The sequence below is a fragment of the Takifugu rubripes genome, chromosome 9 (assembly GCF_901000725.2).
Source record: "Takifugu rubripes chromosome 9, fTakRub1.2, whole genome shotgun sequence".
In the NCBI taxonomy this organism is placed as follows: Eukaryota; Metazoa; Chordata; class Actinopteri; order Tetraodontiformes; family Tetraodontidae; genus Takifugu; species Takifugu rubripes.
Window position 1 is genome coordinate 97501 of NC_042293.1, and position 17979 is coordinate 115479.

General features: G+C 50.7%; 2 protein-coding genes across 2 annotated transcripts in view; both read left to right on the forward strand.

Moving 5' to 3' along the window:
• LOC115251068 (uncharacterized) overlaps positions 1–4969 on the forward strand; it is a 9282-nt gene extending 4313 nt beyond the window's left edge. The window contains exons 4-5 of the mRNA XM_029842041.1: positions 1604–1907; positions 4705–4969. Coding sequence (XP_029697901.1) covers positions 1604–1907; positions 4705–4924 — 524 coding nt within the window. The 3' untranslated portion in view covers positions 4925–4969. The remainder of the gene's footprint in view (positions 1–1603; positions 1908–4704) is intronic.
• Positions 4970–5239: 270 nt separating this feature from the next.
• On the forward strand, positions 5240–17851 carry ripor1 (RHO family interacting cell polarization regulator 1). Its single transcript, XM_029841489.1, is given in 27 exon segments — positions 5240–5424; positions 7417–7543; positions 8279–8431; positions 8509–8587; positions 8727–8750; positions 8956–9009; positions 9812–9832; positions 9834–9882; positions 9885–9952; positions 9997–10005; positions 10052–10115; positions 10256–10299; positions 10677–10802; positions 11407–11555; positions 11641–11773; positions 12771–12896; positions 13106–13272; positions 13373–13964; positions 14108–14241; positions 14950–15061; positions 15221–15356; positions 15526–15687; positions 15767–15925; positions 16021–16217; positions 16385–16468; positions 16553–16643; positions 16733–17851. Coding segments are annotated over 27 exon segments (3177 nt in total). The 5' UTR covers positions 5240–5405; the 3' UTR covers positions 16831–17851.
• Positions 17852–17979: the final 128 nt, after the last annotated feature.

Genomic DNA, 17979 nt, shown 5'->3' on the forward strand with positions numbered 1-17979 from the left:
GAGGAGACGAGGAGACGAGGAGGGAGGAGGAGACGTGATAATTGTCAGAGAGCTGCTAATAGTGTGTGTGATGTTGGTATTGATCAGTCTCCCAGAGACAGAGGTGGGACGTGACCCGGTGACCTGGCACTGCAGCTGATCGAAAACTAATTCCCTCCCTCCATCATCATCATCATCATCATCATCATCATCATCATCATCATCGCCATCATCATCATCATCGCTATCATCATCATCATCACTGACATCACCCTCGTTTACAGAAGCTCTTATTTTATCAGTTTTGCTTCATCTTTGAAGCTTTGACAAAAACCGTCAACGCTCCTGTCATAAAGCTTGTGTGTGTGTGTGTGTGTGTGTGTGTGTGTGTGTGTGTGTGTGTGTGTGTAGGGGGGTCAGAAGAAAGAATGTGATGTGAAAATGATGACAAGTGGCTGAAAACCTTCAATGCTTCAATCAATAGATATGATGAACTGTTTGAATGGTGTGGGAACACACACACACGCACACGCACACACACACACACGCACACACACACACACGCACACACACACACACTCTCTCTCTCTCTCTCTCTCTCTCTCTCTCTCTCTCTCTCTCCTGTTTCCTGTGTTTATTTCGTTATTCTGTTTCTGTTTAATTTAACAGAAAATGTCTTGAATGAGAAGCATATTTTTTAACATTTGGGATTATAAAAACAAACTCATCCTTTTGTATAAAATTGTGATGTAAATTTGTCTTCAATCTCTCATCGTGTTTGACTGACGCGTGTTGATCAAGCCACGCTGCCCTCGCTCACAGCGCCCCCCGCTGGTCACCAGGCGCCACCGCAGCTTTGAGGCCGTTCAGACCTCATTTCTTTAAACTTTCTCAATTTTTTATCTGCTGATTCTACTGCAGGTGGAGAAAAAAACAAGAATAAAATCCCACATCTCTCTTTCATCACCTGTGATGCCGACACGCTCCCAGCTTTGCTTTTTAGTCGTTTGAATTAAATAAGGTATTGGCGTATTTACGGTATTATTGTGTTTGTGTTTAATGTAAATTGTGCTCTTTTTTTAGTTGAATCATCTCAGAAATCTCAACATTTCATTAAAAAAACAGCAGGTAGTTTTAGTTTTGTCCACACGGGGGCAGCAGAGCTCTGTAGCTGCGCGACCTCCCGCTGTGACTGGTGCTGATTCCGAAATGAACGAATGAATTAATCAGCTTTTTATTGGTTTAATGCGGATGAATTAACCATGGACGTTGTGTATTTTCACATTTGAGTTGTTGAAGGAGAAAATTCGGCTAAAACTTTATATAAACCACCACTTTGTTCCACGAAGTTCACACCGTCATTGGTTGTTATAGAATTAACTCTTATTTTTATAAGACAACGCATTCCACTTCCGGCTTCAAAAAAAAAAAAAAAGAAGTCAGATGTTGCTGAATTAAATTTCTTTCACGTTTTAAAAAAAAAAAACAAGTTTCAGTTCGAAGGTTAAATTCCCTCCGAGCTGTCTGAGCCGCGACGATATAAACCGTCTTTTAATTTGAAAATTTAGACCGGAAGTTCTGAGCTGACTGAGCGCGATTGATGGACCCCTGCAGAGGAGGTAAGAAGAGCGTCCGTCCGTGTGCGTGCGTGTTTGTCTAACATGGCAGAGTGACACGGAGAGACGCGGAGTCACCTGGGAGCGGAACCAGAACCAGAAGTGGGACCTGGGACAGAGCCAGGACCAGGGTCAGGGCCTGGACCAGAGCCAGAGCCAGGACCAGGACCAGAGTCAGGGCCTGGACCAGAGCCAGAGCCAGGACCAGGACCAGGGTCAGGGCCTGGACCGGAGCCAGAGCCAGAGCCAGGACCAGGACCAGGACCAGGACCAGGGTCAGGGCCTGGACCGGAGCAGTAGTGCAGCAGACATGTAGGTCCTGTGTAAATCTTCCATTTCACTCTCACTTTATTTCTAAGATGTTGCTGAACATATTTAAATATTAGCAATGTTCAACGTTCGGAACCCCCTAAACTATTTAAACTGGCGTCCAGAACCGCAGCGTGACCCAGCTGGGTTGGGGGTGCACCTGTGAACCTGACCATGCTCGATGGTGCTGTTGTTGTCTGTTTTCCTGACCTCTTGACCCGGGGTCACGGGGTCGGGGGGCTGCGTATGGCTGACGGCAGGTCCCCGGCTGGTCAGAGGGCCCCGTGTGAGCCTGTGGGGGAATCGGTGCCTTGCTCAAGGACACCTTGGCAATGTTCTGCTTCCAGAAAGCCTTTCAGATTCCGTCCAGGATCGGGGGGTTGAACCCACAACCCCCCCCCCCCCATGATTGAAGGAACTTTACTTCCTGCTCAGGAGGTGTTCGAGGGGACGAGCGCTCCGTCCTGACGCTCCCGAACGTGGTGGAATCCGAACCTGCGACCTGTCGACGTTGACAAGGACGGATTGATCGCGCCTGGAGGCTGAAAACCACGAACACACTCGTCTATTGTTGCCTTCAGGGGCGTCGGCCTGAAACTCAGCTAATGACCAGAACGCTGAGGAACCTGAAACTGATCCAGGACACACAGGGAACTGTTCTCTGGGACTCCCACCTCCTGCAAGGGCTGCGTAAAGCTTGGTGGCACAACACACACACACACACACACACACACACACACACACACACACACACACACACACACACACACACAGAGTAAATTATCATTTGGCTATTTTACGCAAGGAAGTTGACTCTAAGACAGGAAGCCCTTAACTTCAAAGGACTGTGCGTGTGTGTGTGTGTGTGTGTGTGTGGGGGGGGGGGGGGGGCACTGTAAACGTGTCATGCTGGTTTTGTGTCTTTCCAGTTTCAGTAAATATTTGTTAGATCAGTTTAAAGATGCTCACTTCTCTTATTAGCTGCTCCCCCCATCCTTAAAGTGCCCCCATGCTTATAGTGCCCCCCCACCCTTAAAGTGCCCCCACCCTTAAAGTGCCCCCCCATCCTTGAAGTGCCCCCATCCTTAAAGTGCCCCCCCATCCTTGAAGTGTCCCCCATCCCTGAAGTGCCCCCATGCTTATAGTGCCCCCCATCCTTGAAGTGCCCCCATGCGTATAGTGCCCCCATGCTTATAGTGCCCCCCATCCTTGAAGTGCCCCCCATCCTTGAAGTGCCCCCATGCTTATAGTGCCCCCCCATCCTTAAAGTGCCCCCCACCCTTGAAGTGCCCCCATATGCAGATGGCTGCATGTGTGAAGAGGCTGTAAGAGGATTATTGAATCTAAGCGTGTCAGAACAAATCCATGTAACAAACCATGTGACACAGGTGACTCTGTCATACGAGTGAAGCAGGCGCACGTGCGCGTGCACGTATGTGGTGATCAGAGAGTCTTCCGGGGTGGTTTGGCCTGTGTTCACGCACATGTGGCCAGCTGTGATGGGGGGGCCTCATGTGTCACACATTGTTGGGACACATTGTCCAATTCCAGGACAGATATTTGGACATTTTCCCCGACGTGTCCAGAGACGTTTCAGGACGTTTACGTGGCGTTGCTGTGGTGCACGGCGACCCGCGAGCCGTAGCGCCACACAGACCTCTGGTTGCCGTCGGCGACGGCGTCTCCAGCTGGGAGGAGCTTAACTGGACGAGTGGCGGGTCAATGAAAGCAGACAGGTTAATCACGCTGCGGCCAGCAGGGGGCGCCGCCGCGCGCATCACGTGAATGTGAGCAATAACAAACCAAGGAAAATGAAGCGTTACCTCATGACATCGTCCACAAAAAACGCCCAACTTATCCCATTAGCATTAGCATTAGCATTAGCATCGATACAGTATCAGTTCTCATATGCTTGGATCTGGATTATCTGACTGGCTACAAATTAGCAATTAGTGACAGTTAAGCTTCTTACTGGCCAGCTGGAGATTAACCAGGAAGTCCCAACTTCATACTCGTGCACGCTCACTAAGTCCTGCTCTCCCTGGTTTACATCTGAGAGTGTGTTAGTGCACGTGCATGTGTGTGTGTGTGTGAGACAGAGACAGTAGAACCATAGAGAGTGTGTGTGTGTCTGTGTGTGTGTGTGTGAGACAGAGACAGTAGAACCATAGAGAGTGTGTGTGTGTCTGTGTGTGTGTGTGTGTGTGTGTGTGTGTGTGTGTGTGTTGGCTGACACTAATCCGAACAGGCCTATCTGGGTTTTTCTCCTCCTGACAGTCGTTCCTTTGGTTCCTTCAGGGCTCCTCTCTTTCTGTTTCTGTTCTTCAGGATTCACTTATAGTTTAGCCTGTGTTGCTAAGCTAATGGGGGAAACAACAACAACATTCTGTTCTGTAATTCTTGCTAACTGGACTTTGAGAAGCTTCCACCCATGTTGCTGATGCCACTGGGTCTATACCGCCCCCAGTGGAGACTGTGAGCAGTGCACCCAACAGCAGCGCCCAACACACACTTGTGTTTCTATCTTTGTGGGGACTTTCAGAAGCACAGTGCACGCCACAGCTCCTAAAACTAACTGTAAAAATCCCAACTTGAGCCAACTCTAAGCTTAAATCCACGTCTTGAACCTTAAACTGTCTTTTAACAGCCAAAGTGTCCTCACTGCCCAACAATGTCCTCACTTTGCTTGTGGAATGAGTATTTTGGCCCTGAATATGTAGCAAGAACACACACACACACACACACACACACACAAGCTGTTATCTGATTAACCAAACACTGGCTCCACGTTCTCACGCAGATGTGACTGGGTCATGGACGCGGCGCTGTGCAGGTCACCTGTGGCCCAGCTGATACACAGGGGTCCGGAACATGTGAAGCGTTGGGCTGGACGGCTGGAACGGGACGGATGCAGGTCTGTGACTCTGCTCCTGTCCCCTCGGTCACATGGTCTCACAGAACCCGTCTGCGCCGGCACGTGGGCCAAGACCAAGCAGCAACCGCAGTTGCGCCACCTGTGATACACCTGCGAGCTCAACGCTGGAGAAACAATATCACCGGGACGTCTGTGTCACCCTGAAATCCACCCCCGAGGGCAGGAAATGGTGGGAGCGGCTTCTCCTCCTTTTCCTGTGTGTGACACACGTACAAGCTTGTGTCTTCAGGGGAACCGTTTGGAAAAATCTGGGTTCTGAAACAATATACAAACAATATATTCCTGGGGAAGAAGGAGAGGCAGGAAGTGGGTGATGTCAGCAGGGAGGAAGAGGAGGGAGGACTGCCTTATCCTTTTTCCTGATCCTCCCTTTTCCTGATCCTCATCTGCTTCTCTTCTGCCACTGCGGTCGAGGCAGCGGCGAGGTGAAGGATTAACCGTCGCCTGGACAACGGGACACCATGAAGCGGCTCCTGAGGACCGGCAGAAGTGGGGCACCAGAACAAGTGTGGTAGAAGTGAAGAAGAAGAGTTGGAGGACTCTGAGGAGTCTGAGCAGCAGCGAGAATGTACAGCGGATACGGAGGTAGGCGCCGCCGCCACCGCCGCCGCCGCCGCCGCCGCTCTCTAATCATTAACCGTGTGTTTGCGAGCGTGGTCACCTGACCGCCAGGTCAGCTCTACACATCCAAGGAGAATCTGGGCTTTCCGATACTGAGGTGGACGTGGAGAAAACTGGATGTGAGCGTTTCGTTAGCGTGGGATGACTCAGTTTGGGCACGTGCGTTTAGAGGAAGTCTGATCCATTTTTAGATGACAGGCGGGCGTTAATCCCAAACCCCCTTTCCCCCGAGCCGGGGCCCCGTCCTGGACGTTCCTGTCTTGGGAGGAAAACATTAACATGGGATGACTGAACGCCAACGACCTTTGACCCCGTGTAACGGGCTCGCTGACGGGTTCTGTCACTGATTCTTTTCTGAGCGTACATGAGAGGCGTGTTTGTATCTGAGACGCTGGAGCGGAACGTTCAGTGAAGGTCGTGGTGACCTCTGGCGTCTCCAGCGGGACAGATGATGGACATCTCGACATGGATTGTGAGTTTATCACAAATACGACGTTTCCACGCGTCTCACAGTCAAACCTCAGAGTTATCTGGGATGAATTCGCTCCTGTGGTTCAACGTGTGAACTTTGAGTCCAGAGATGATCAGAAAACTTTGTATATTTCACCATAACTCAGAGAACCGAGTGTCTTCTGGTCCATGTTTTACTAGCAAAGTGAGGACGTGTTCTGGACTAGAGGCCTGTTGGTGGGTTAGAACTCTGTTCTAAGGTTGGAGGTAGAGGCTGGAGATGGCGTCATGAGAGCCCTCAATGATGGAAGTACTAGTGTGTGTGTGTGTGTGTGTGTGTGTGTGTTAGAAAGGGAGAGAGGGATTTTCCAGAACAGTCTGGTATGAAGAGGCCTGGGACCATCAGACAATAGCTGTGGTGTCACACACATGCTTACACAGTGGTCTACATACCTGTGTGTGTGTGTGTGTGTGTGTGTGAGAGAGAGAGAGAGAGAGAGAGTTTCTGTTGCTGGACTAGAGCGAACCGGACTGGACTTCAGTCCTGCTTGTGAATCTGATCTATGAATTCATGGAGTATTGATTGATCAGCTGCTGAAGCTTCTACAGGAGAGGGTGAGTGTTGACGCTGCACGTGTGTGTGTGTGTGTGTGTGTGTGTGTGTGTGTGTGTGTGTGTGAGTGAGTGAGAGAGAAAGCAGAAGGTTTCAGTTTCTTTTTGATATAAAAATAGGATAATCAATAGACATTTTAAACTTGTAAACAGTAAGTTAGCATTATTGTTAGCATTTCCCTTAACATGGGTGAAACACAGCTGCAAACGTTCTCATTAATATTACTGTAAACATTAGTGTAAATGCTAATGTCGTAGTTACTGGAATTACCATGATTGCACTAAAATGACCAGTTCTGTTAACATTATATCACTATTGCTGCTAGCACTGGTGCTAGTTTTGATTCTAACAGGTGTGCGAGTGTTCCTGCGCACATTGTGCTGGGATGGATTTACTCTTAAAAAGCATTGTGTTCTTTTAAACGTGGTCCCAGACTCATTTGTCATCGTTTTGGCTTCAACTTTAGATCCTCTGGTTTTTAAAGGCGAATATTGTTCGAGGATTTGCTACTTTCACTTTTAGTTGTCTGTATTTTGTAGCTTGTGGCTACGACAACGGAGCAGAAGTGACCTTTCCTGACCAGGACATCCTGTCAGGAGAGCTGCTCTGGCTTCTGCTAGAATTGTGACATTTCCTGGGGGGGGGCAGCTGTGTGAAAAACAGGAAACAGCCACAGGGAAAGAGCCGCGGCAGCATTTCAGATGGTCAGGTGGCTCCAGAGGTTCAAACTGTCTGTGGCTGGCGGACGGCCACGGGACATTTCTTCGGCCCCTTTGATGTTTTCTTTAGAGAATCCATGTTCCTAGTTGCCATAGAAACAGCGGAAACAACGCACGTGTCGCCGCTCCACGCGTGTCGTCCGCAGTCTTGCCGACGTCGTCTGTCTTTCACAGGAGGTCCATCCCGAGCGCTGTCCACCATGTCTCTGTCGGTGCGACCCATCAGACGGCCCACGTCCAGGTCCATCACGAGGAGCCAGAGCTTTACTGGAGTCAACAGTAACGACAAGCTGCCTTACAGGTGTGTGTGTGTGTGTGGGTGTGTGTGTGTGTGTGGGGGGGGGGGGGTCCCCAGGTCAGACTGGGACAGGGGCTAGTCCGGAGACTGGATGGTCTTCTTTTGACACGCTTGAGAAAGAGCTGCAGAGTTTAGGATGAGTGGACGAGGGCTGATGGGTAGACCAGTGGGTCGTCGGCATAGCAACGGATAAGAAAAAACCTCCACGATCAGAACAGAAGCTCGCAGCGTTAAAGTTCTGTCTGAATGAAAAGATACGGGCCAGTCCAGGACTCCAGACAGTCAAGTTCTGTTTTAGTTCCCAACAGGGTCCCAGACTGGCCTCTAAGGTCAACAGCTCCACCTTCATCTGCTAATGACCAAACGTCTTTAGTGCAGTCTTGTTCACTGCTGGAGCTCCAAAACCAGCCCGAACCTTCTCAGAACCTCCTCAGAACCTTCTCAGAACCTTCTCAGAACCTTCTCAGAACCTTCTCAGAGACACAGAAATCAAACAGCTGTGCAGTTAAAAGTAAATATGGAGCCAAAAATGTTGAGGTTGGTCTGAAATGACCCCAAACACAGTTAGTTTCTCAGAAGTCCAAATGAAAAGACGTCCACCGTGAAGAGCCGGATCCAGAATCTGACCTTTCCTTTTCCTCATTGACCACTGATGTTGGACCCAGTCAGTAAACCACTGAATCATACATCATACCAGTCATGTTGGTGGTAACGATGAAGATGATGATGGTGTTGCAGGAGCCTTGCGGTGTTCAGTTCTCCAGGGCTCAACAGGAAGCCGAGTAGAGCCAGCAGGATGTTCACCATGTCCGTGAAGCCCAACCCCCCACCCAAAGTCCCTCAACCAGAGCGCCTGGATGAGGTCTACCAGTCACTGAAGAAGGGCCTCCAGTCAGTACTCATTTTGAGCTTCATCCTCCAAACTCACCTGCACCAGGGTCCTAATGAGCAACACCTGTCCCCAACAGGTCTTACTTGCAGGTTCATCAGATGGACTTGGACAACCTGAGCAGACAAATGAAGGAGTCAAAGAGGAACTCCAGACTGGTAAGAGCTGATTACCTGTGGCAGAGCAGGAGGTCCAGGACCACATGACTGAGATACTGATGACGATGATGATGATGATGATGAAGAAGATGATGATGGTGATGATGATGATGATGATGGGATGTTTTTGTCTCCTCAGGGTTTTCTCTATGAATTAGACAAGGTGAGTAAGTAACTGCTGAAGAATGATGGATGGATGGATGATGGATGGATGATGGATGGATGGATGGATGGATGGATGGATGGATGATGGATGAATTGATGATGGATGGATGATGATGGATTGATGATGGATGGATGGATGGATGATGGATGGATGATGATGGATGATGATGGATGATGGATTGATTTGTCTTTTCCTCTGACAGCAAGTGAAGGTGACTGAGCGGTTCATCCGGAGGCTGGAGTTCCACCTCAGTAAGGTAGCAGCACCGTCGCGCCTCTTGTGTATCTGTTGTTTTCAGGGGTCCAGGTGGATCTCCTCCTCAGCTCAGGATCAGGGGGGTCCAGGTGGATCTCCTCCTCAGCTCAGGATCAGGGGGGTCCAGGTGGATCTCCTCCTCAGCTCAGGATCAGGGGGGTCCAGGTGGATCTCCTCCTGAGCTCAGGATCAGGGGGGTCCAGGTGGATCTCCTCCTGGGCTCAGGATCAGGGCATCATGAGCTCAGTGATAAAATTGATTGTTTACTCTCTGTAAATATGTCCTATTAAATGTAAACATTAGGGGAGTTCTCATTAATTATGCAATTAAACCCCCTGGGTGGGACAACTGACCCCTAATGAGCCTGAAGGTGAAGGTGAACGCAGGTTTGCCTCTTTCATGACGACGGCTTAGAATAACCAGGTTACTCTAGATGACCCGGCCAGCGCGTATTCTGGTTTCACCAGTGTGTAGAGCACCTGTGTGGAGCACCTGTGTAGAGCACCTGTGTAGAGCACCTGTGTAGAGCACCTGTGTAGAACACCTGTGTAGAGCACCTGTGTAGACCTGTGAGACACCTGTGTAGAGCACCTGTGTAGAACACCTGTGTAGAACACCTGGTGTAGAGCACCTGTGTAGAACACCTGTGTAGAGCACCTGTGTAGAACACCTGTGTAGAGCACCTGTGTAGAGCACCTGTGTAGAGCACCTGTGTAGAACCCTGTTGTAGACCACCTGTGTAGAGCACCTGTTGTAGAACACCTGTGTAGAACACCTGTGTAGCCCTTCTGCTCTTCACCCAGGTTGAGGAGCTGTATGAAACCCTATTGCCTGCAAAGGAGACTCAGAGATGGAGCCAACAAGATGGTGAAGGCGTCACCAGCTCCCCGGGGAGTAAGGAGGCGAAGGAGAGCTTGCAGAAGCTAACAGAGGATATAAGGAGTGTACACGGAGGTAAGGGGGGCCGGGAGAGGGGCGAGGAGTACAGTACGCTAGCGTCTCGCTCTTCTTCTGACTCCTCATCGACTGAATGTTGCGTTTAGAACATGTGTGTGTTGGAGAACGACTTGGAGAGCCACCTCGGGGAGTTCCACATTCGGATGAAAGGTAACAAAGGCCACCGCCATGTTGGCGAGCGTGACATGACGTTTAAACGTTAGCATAACTGACCAGTGTCAGTAACACCGGTGACATTATTTCAGCGAGGTCACATGGAGAAGTTGCTCAACCTTTTCTGTCTTTCTCAGGTCTGGCTGGATTTGCTCGATTATGTGCTGGTGACCAGTATGAGGTCAGTGATGTTGCTAAATCCTGACATTAATCTCAGATTGTTCTATTAGTGTGTCCTAATCATGTTCTTGGGGGGGGGGGGGGGGCATGACCGTGACACCAGCCAGGGTCTGGATCCGGCCTCTTTTTCAACGTGTGCTGTGGAATCCTGTCGATGTTTTACGTCCATGTGGTTGTTTAGAGATGAAGCTAAATGCTAAAGCTAACTTAGTAACCACGACAGTAGCCGGTCGGTGGGAGTCAGGAGCACGCTGAGCCTCGGAGCTAAATTTGTTCCCATGTCCAAATCAACACAGCTTCATGGAGAGTTACATCAGAATGTACAGGCAGTCCGGGTGTGTGTTCTCATAGATCTCATCCCAAACCTGTTCTCTCAAGATTTTTATGAAGTACGGCCGGCAGCGGTGGAAACTCCGGGGAAGGATTGAGATTAATGCCAAGCAGGTGTGGGACAGTGAAGAAATGGTCTTCCTGCCTCTGGTCAGCGAGTTCCTCTCCATCAAGGTCAGGTTCTATTCTCTCATGGAGTCTTTTCCTATTTTTCATCAGTTCCAAACCCAGCAGGACACAAGATCACCGTAGATCCCAGAGCATTAACGTCTATGGACAAAACTAATATTAACATGCTAACATGCTAACTGCTACCAGCCACGAGGGTTATATGCTGATAAGTACGTAGCATTAAATTCCAAAGAGTGGGAACTGACCACACTGGTAGCTGGAGGTGTTCTGTCTATACTGCAGTACCACCAGTGTCCACTGGGGGAAATCTATGGTTTCCAGGCATCATTAGCAAAGGTGATAGAAATGGACGGCGCTAGCTCCGTCTGTAGGGGACTGGAGGGTTCTGAAGCAACACTTGGGAGGTCAGAAAGAGGTGCTGGCAGGGAGAAACGCAGGTGGGAACCCCTCGTTTGACTGGATAAGAACGACGGAGACACACGACAAACAGCATCAGTCTTGAGAGTCTTCACAGAAACCCAGATCCTGACAGCCAAACAGGCAACAGAGGCAGGAACCGGTGACAGGACGTCCATCGCTGACCTCTCCCTCTCGCCGGTTCCATGGAAATGACTGAAACCCTCCATATGCTTCTGTGGTCTCCTAGGTGACGGAGCTCAAGAGCTTAGCCAGCCATGTGGTCGTGGGAAGTGTCTCCTGTGAGACTAAAGACCTGTTTGCTGCGCTGCCCCAGATGGTTGCTGTTGACATTAATGACCTTGGGACTATTAAGCTGAGCCTCGAGGTAACATGGAAGTAAGTATCGGTTCTAAACGTGTTAACCAGTAATTACTCTGAGCTCATGACAGTTTAACACTTCCACTTCTTCCTTCATTTTTAGCCCGTTTGATAAAGACGAGCAGGTTTCCACGGCGAGTTCAGTCAGCAGAGCTCCGACTGTCAGCAAGAGATTCTCAACCATCTTCAACCAGAGCCCACCTGACACGCCGTCTTTACGAGAACAGGCCTTCTACGTACGTTCTGCTCAACCTCTTCAATCAGTCAAAATCGGAGGAATGTTAAAAACACTGTAAAAACAGGACGCTAAATTTCGGTGCGGTGCTACATGGAATGATGCACCGTGACCGGGTGTGAGGGATGGCTGTGCTAATTTTAGCCTGTAATGATAAAAGGAGGCCTTTAAACAGGACTTTAACATTTCTACGTGTAATAAATAAGGATGACAAATATGAAGCTGGTGCCCCCTTCTGGTCTGGAGGTCAATAACAGTTTTCCCATCTCCATTTTACTGACCGCTGGACAAAGTGACAGGAAAATGCTGAGTGGACAGGCGGAAGGAAAGCCGGACGGTTAGCTGAGCAGGAACTCCGCTTTGTTCCAGAGTGCCTGTTTATCAAAGCAGGAAACGAGGACGCGTGCGTAACTGTACCTTTCGTTCCACATGCTGCCGTGTTGGCGCGCAGTCTCTTCCTCGGAGCCTGACCCGGCGGCAGCACTGGCCGCTGCTGGACGTCTTCAGAGACACGATTAGCCAGAGCTGCTCCTGCAGCGACGACTCTCCAGCCAGACATCTGACTGCTGTAAGTCCTGCGGATGCCGTTAGCATGTGTCCGCAGGTGTCCGCAGGTGTCCGCAGGTGTGCTGGTGCTGTAGGTCTGTGCTGGGACTCCTGGAGCCACGCGTCCGTGCTTACCGATTAGCTCCTAAAGCATTTCCTCCTTTTATTTCACCGCCTCGTTGATCGGTGCTGATCGTAGGGTGGTTGGTTGTACAGCGGCTCCACGGGCTCCATGTCAGTCGTGTGCTGTAGCTTTGAGACGTCATGTGACCGTAGGCGGTTCCATTTAAATGGACCTCTTTTCCTGGTGTTAGGGGGAGCCTCAGACGTGGTGGGTCCAATATTTGGATTTGGAATAAGGAAGCTTATTTGCTGCGTTTCAGCCTCTGTTCTTCTGCTCCTGTCCAGAAGCAAGGACGGGTCTAACGTCACTGTCACTGGGTCATTTACAGAACCTTCTCCGGCATCACGAGGTGTTGGAGAACGGAACAGCGTGGTCGAATTCATCGGAATCCTCTGATGACTCCTCCAGTCCCCAGCTCTCAGCCGGAGGTCTTTGCAAATCCATAAACCATAAGGTGAAATCCATCGGTTCGGAATGTTCTAATCATGACGTCACGTCCGTCAGATGATCCAGGAAAGCCGTGAAAACGTGTCTGATTAACTCTTAAAGTTGTTGTTGAAGGAGCTGCAGATACTTTAGTAGTTCCAGCTGTGGAGCTGGACAGGACTCCTGAAGCCAGAATGGTTCAGGATGTTGCTCAGGTTCACTTCCTGTCTCCCCTAGAATGTCATAGTGACACCGGAGGTCCAGCCCGTAGTTTCCGGGGGTTCTTCTTCACAGCTGGACATCTCAGCCTGCACGACAGAATCCTCCTCATCAACGCCCACGTCTCTCCACAGCGCCAGTGTCCCTGGAGATGGTCCCAGGACCCAGCCCACAGACGGTGCCAGGTACCCTCATTCTAACCTCACGGTCGGCTGGCTACAGCCGGCCACAGGTGTGACGTCTCCATCACTGATCAGTCTAATTCCCGTGGAAACGGATCCACAGGGAGGAGGAGAAGAGCTGGAGGAAAGGGCCGGCCTCAGCACCGGCGGCTCCGGCAGAGCCCGACAGCCACCGTTCACAGAACTACAGCCGCTCTCTGAGCCACATCAGCGAAGGCAGCATTGACGGAGCTTTGTTGATGACCAAAGCGGCTCCTGGGTCACAGGAAGAGATGTCTTTGTCTTCTGGGATGTCCGTCGGCGACATTGAAATGGAGATCTCCTCCAGAACTCCTGAGCCGTCCTCAGACCCCGACCCGCTCCCACGGAGACTGAGCTTCTCACAGGAAACCCCGACTCGGCCAGCTGAGGGTGGGACCAAGGGGCAGCAGGATGAACAGAAACAGGCCACGCCCCCCTCTGACCTCCTCGCCGCCCCTGCCGCGACGCAAGAGGTGGCTGATGTGACTTATGTGGCCAGATGTGTGGCGGTGGAGGAGGAGCAGGTGGGAGCGGACGAGCGTGACGGCGCGGTGGACAGTGGACTGGAAGAGGCTCTGGGAGCTGTGGTTTCCTCGCTGGATGACTACCGGGGGCAGTTTCCTGAGCTCCAGCTGCTGGAGGACGAGCTGAAGCTGCTGCAGGTGACCCTCAAGGTGAGACTCCCACAGGTGACCCAGTTCAAAGCGGTCACATGACTCTCTTGGAGCCACTTCTGTGCACGTGTGAGAAGCAGAAGCCGATCTCGCTGTCTTGGACTGCTGTTAGAACCAATTCTGTTGTGTCTGGACTCCTAAAGGGGGGAGAACACGGTCGCGCCACCAGCATGGTCAGCCTGACCGTGGAAACTGCCCTGGGCAGCTTCGACTTCCTCAACGCGTCTGACTGGGAGGAGGAAGAGGAGGAGAACCACCACAAACACCATAGCAACAGGCCAGTGCTGACAGACATGCAACACTGACACCAGCACGTTAGCCAGCTCTTGTTTCTAGCTTAGCGAGGTTTAGAATGGTGATCTCATCCTCTCCAGCATCCCTTATCTGGTTGCCACGGTTCCCAGGGGACATTAGCTGGTGTCACGCTGTGGTCATAGGAGGTGCTGCTGGACCACCTGCAGATGTTTCCGCTGGGTTTAAGAGCTGATCACAGCTTAAACACACCAGCTGACCAGTTCTCATTGACCAGCCCATCCAGCTAGTCACCATCTCCATGGCAACAGTGTTGAGTGCAGGTTTGGGCCGTGGCCGTCGGGTCTGGAGCCGACAACAGCAGAACTCTGAGGGTGTCTGTGCTGATTTGTGGGTCCTTGGAACCATAAATTAATGTTCCATGACATCATTCTTACTGTTTGTCATTTCAAGCTCAATCAATTGTCCGGTGAATTGAAACTCAACCACTCAGGTTGTCCGGTGCCACTCTGGTGTCTACGTCATTCCTTAACCAGTCCTCCCAGTTCCTGCGGCCACTGGTCCAAATTTTAGCAGCCGAACTATAACTACCTGGTGCGGGGGGGGCTAATCTGAAGAGGGGCAGACCAGGGACCGACCATTCAGTTTAAAACCTTCAAAAAGGAGCAGCGGAGTATGTTGAGCTGATGATTTGAAGCAAAATTCAAACTGTAGATGTGTGTTTGTATCCTAGGAGTCAGCAGGAGAAAGGCTGGGACAGTCCCAGCTGCCCCCTCACCACCGGCTGCCCCGCTCTAGACCGCACCCTGGTGGTCCACCTGAAGAACTGCGGGATTCAGCTGCTGGTAGGAATCAGGCTCTTCATTTATCGCTGTATCAAGTAGGACTCTGATACCAAACGCTGCCATTTACAAACCTGCAACAGGTCAACTAATGAAATTAGAAATAATTCGTTAGTGAGCCGAAGCGCTACGTTTCTTCGTGTAACGTGATCCTTTGTGTAGCGTCTGGGTACGTTCGGTCCTCTGCGCTGTGGAGAGATGTTTGCTTTGGACCGACTCCTGAGAGAGGTTCGAGTTCTCCAAGTCATCGGACACCTTATCGAGGACAGACCCACGAGTCCTCGACGGCCAAACGAAGGTGAGCGCTGTGGGTGTGGCCACATTTCAGGCTTTCATCCGGCTCAGTGATGCTGCTTTGATCTGCAAGATCAACAAGGTTTTAGCAGAATCCGGAAAATGTTGGCGAAAAATGTCAAACTTGTTTAGATTTGATCTGCTGCAGTAGAGCTTCTGTGTGAATCCCGCAGTGATACCTCAGCTGGACCGATGTGAGGGCGCCGTCTCGCTATGGCAACGCTGTGTGGGAGGGGCTAGTGTGTACAGCACCTGTGCTGAGAAGTTTCTGGACACACTGTCTGAGGTCTATGCAGCCGTTCTGTCCCAGGGGGACGCCACCATCACTGACGCAGGTACCGTGGAGCGTGCGTGCGCAGTACCGCTAACGTGCACGTGTCCATCCTCTTAATGGGTTCTTGTGTCCTATCGAAGTCTGCTTGTGTCTGGTCGAGCGAATATTGGACCGGAGGTTACCTCGACGTGGGATCAACCGGGACGGCCCGCCGGTGACGCTCTTCCAGGTGTGGACTTACCTGGACGCCAACAACGTCAGTGACCTGGACACACACATGAGTGAGCTGGCAAAAGAAGGTACCCCAAACACACACACACACACGCACACACACACACACACACACACACAAGGCTACGCACGTCCGGTGAGAGCAATGACGTCCCTCCAACAGTGCAGCTGGTCCACAGTCTGGCTTCCTCGGACCAGGATGTGATTGTCCAGACTCTGAAACATCCCGCCGAGTGCAGTCTGAGGAAGGAGGGACTTGGCGCCGTGGTGAAGTTGCTGAAGGATCCAAGAGGAAAGGTCTCGGCCTCCGCCAGCTCCGTGCTGAGAGGACTGTCTGCGCAGCCACGCCAGAGAGAACAGGTGAACAGCTGCTGAAAGGGACCAGAACCTCCTAATCTGTGACTGATGTGAGCACTGTGAGCAGGGAAGGAGGTCCTTGTGTTACTTGACCAGTCAGACGTGGTCACGTGTTGAGCATCATGTGATCGGCTCCACCCTCACTAAATTGTGCGAATCCTTGGCTCCAGGCTTTGGTCAGCTGTTTGGAGCTGTTGGAGCACGACAGCGTGGACACCAGAGCGTGCGCGTGCAAGGCGCTAGCCTGTCTCAGGGTACGTTTGACAGTCCCGTCAGCACGCCTGCGGTCAGTCGGTTCGCAGCGTATTTACACGTGCGTTTCCTTCGCCATCATCCAGGCCAAAGAGAGTATCGACCAGTTGGTTTACGTCTGCCGGACCGACAAGGAGGACGTCCGCGAGGCTGCTAAACAGGCCCTGCTGGTGCTGGGTGAGCTCGTTATTCTAAATTCCCTTTTCTGTCCTCTCACGTGTGTCAGTTAGACCCCTTTGATCACACGTGTTCGTGCTGTGGCGCAGGTGAAGAAGGGAAGATGGCCTACAGACACGTGGAGACGTCTCAAGACACGATTCCCAGGTTCTTCGCGGCAGCAAGTATGGCGAGCACTGCGTTCTAGCGCCGGGCACGTCCCGTCGTCCCGTCGCCATGACGATCACGTCTCCACACAGCATGCGGGACACAAACCAACCTCCTACTACCGTCTCCAAGCTACCAATGTGTACAACACTTATCATTGTTGCTGTTGTTGTGTGACCACCTGAGAGGTCTGTACGCTCCCCTGACCTGAACCCGACGCCACCCTCTCGTCCAAGTGTCCTTGAGCTAGCGAGTGTTGCTGTGGTCGGGTCCGCTGGTTCTGTGTTCCCCCGTCTGAGCGTGTTTGCACCAACCTCAACGGGTCAGGATGATTGTCCAAGATATTCCTGCACAAAGCTTAGAAATGATTTGAAATCATGCTGCAGAAATCAGCTAAACGATCAAACTTTTTTACCTTTTTACGCCACCGTCGGCATAAGGACGGTGGCGTAGAGGCCAGAGTACCTGTTATTACTGCTTTATTAACTGCTTTTAGCCACATCACACGCCTTAAAGTCTGCTGTTACCAATCAGCCTGTAATTTACGTTATTGTTATTATTTTTTTAACAACAGATTTTATAAAGGCAGGTTGATTTGAACAAATCGGTGCCAAATATGAGGCTGAAGGAGTGTTGGTGCCGGCAGAACATCAACTCTGAATGTGTTCCACTTAACAAAAGATGTATCAGATGACAACTTTACATGAAATCAGGTGGTTTTTTGGCAGTTTTTACAGTAAATCAGAATCTCTTTGTTGTCATGACGACTGTCTGCCACAGATGAGAAATCAAAGAGGCTTTGATCTCAACACACCTGAACTCACGACGTGCCGCCGCTCTTTCGTTCTGCTGGATGAAAGGAAAGAGAAACTGCTCCAAAATGGCTGCTCACACGCCGTCTGTGTGTCACACCTGTACCTCTGAGTCCCTAAATCGTGCCTCTACTTCTGAAGATGACAGGAAATCTTTAATTTATATATATATTATATGTATGAAATAGCAGAAATGTAAATGTTTTCTTTTTAAGAGGGAACTTGATCTATTAAAAGAGGGAAACATCACAACCGTCTCTTTTGTGTGGAATGAATGGAACCTTCACACACGTTAAAACATCCAATAATATTCTGCTCCCTGGTTCCCTGACATGAAATAAATCTTGCGTTTTCCTTCTGATTACTTTCTTCTGTCT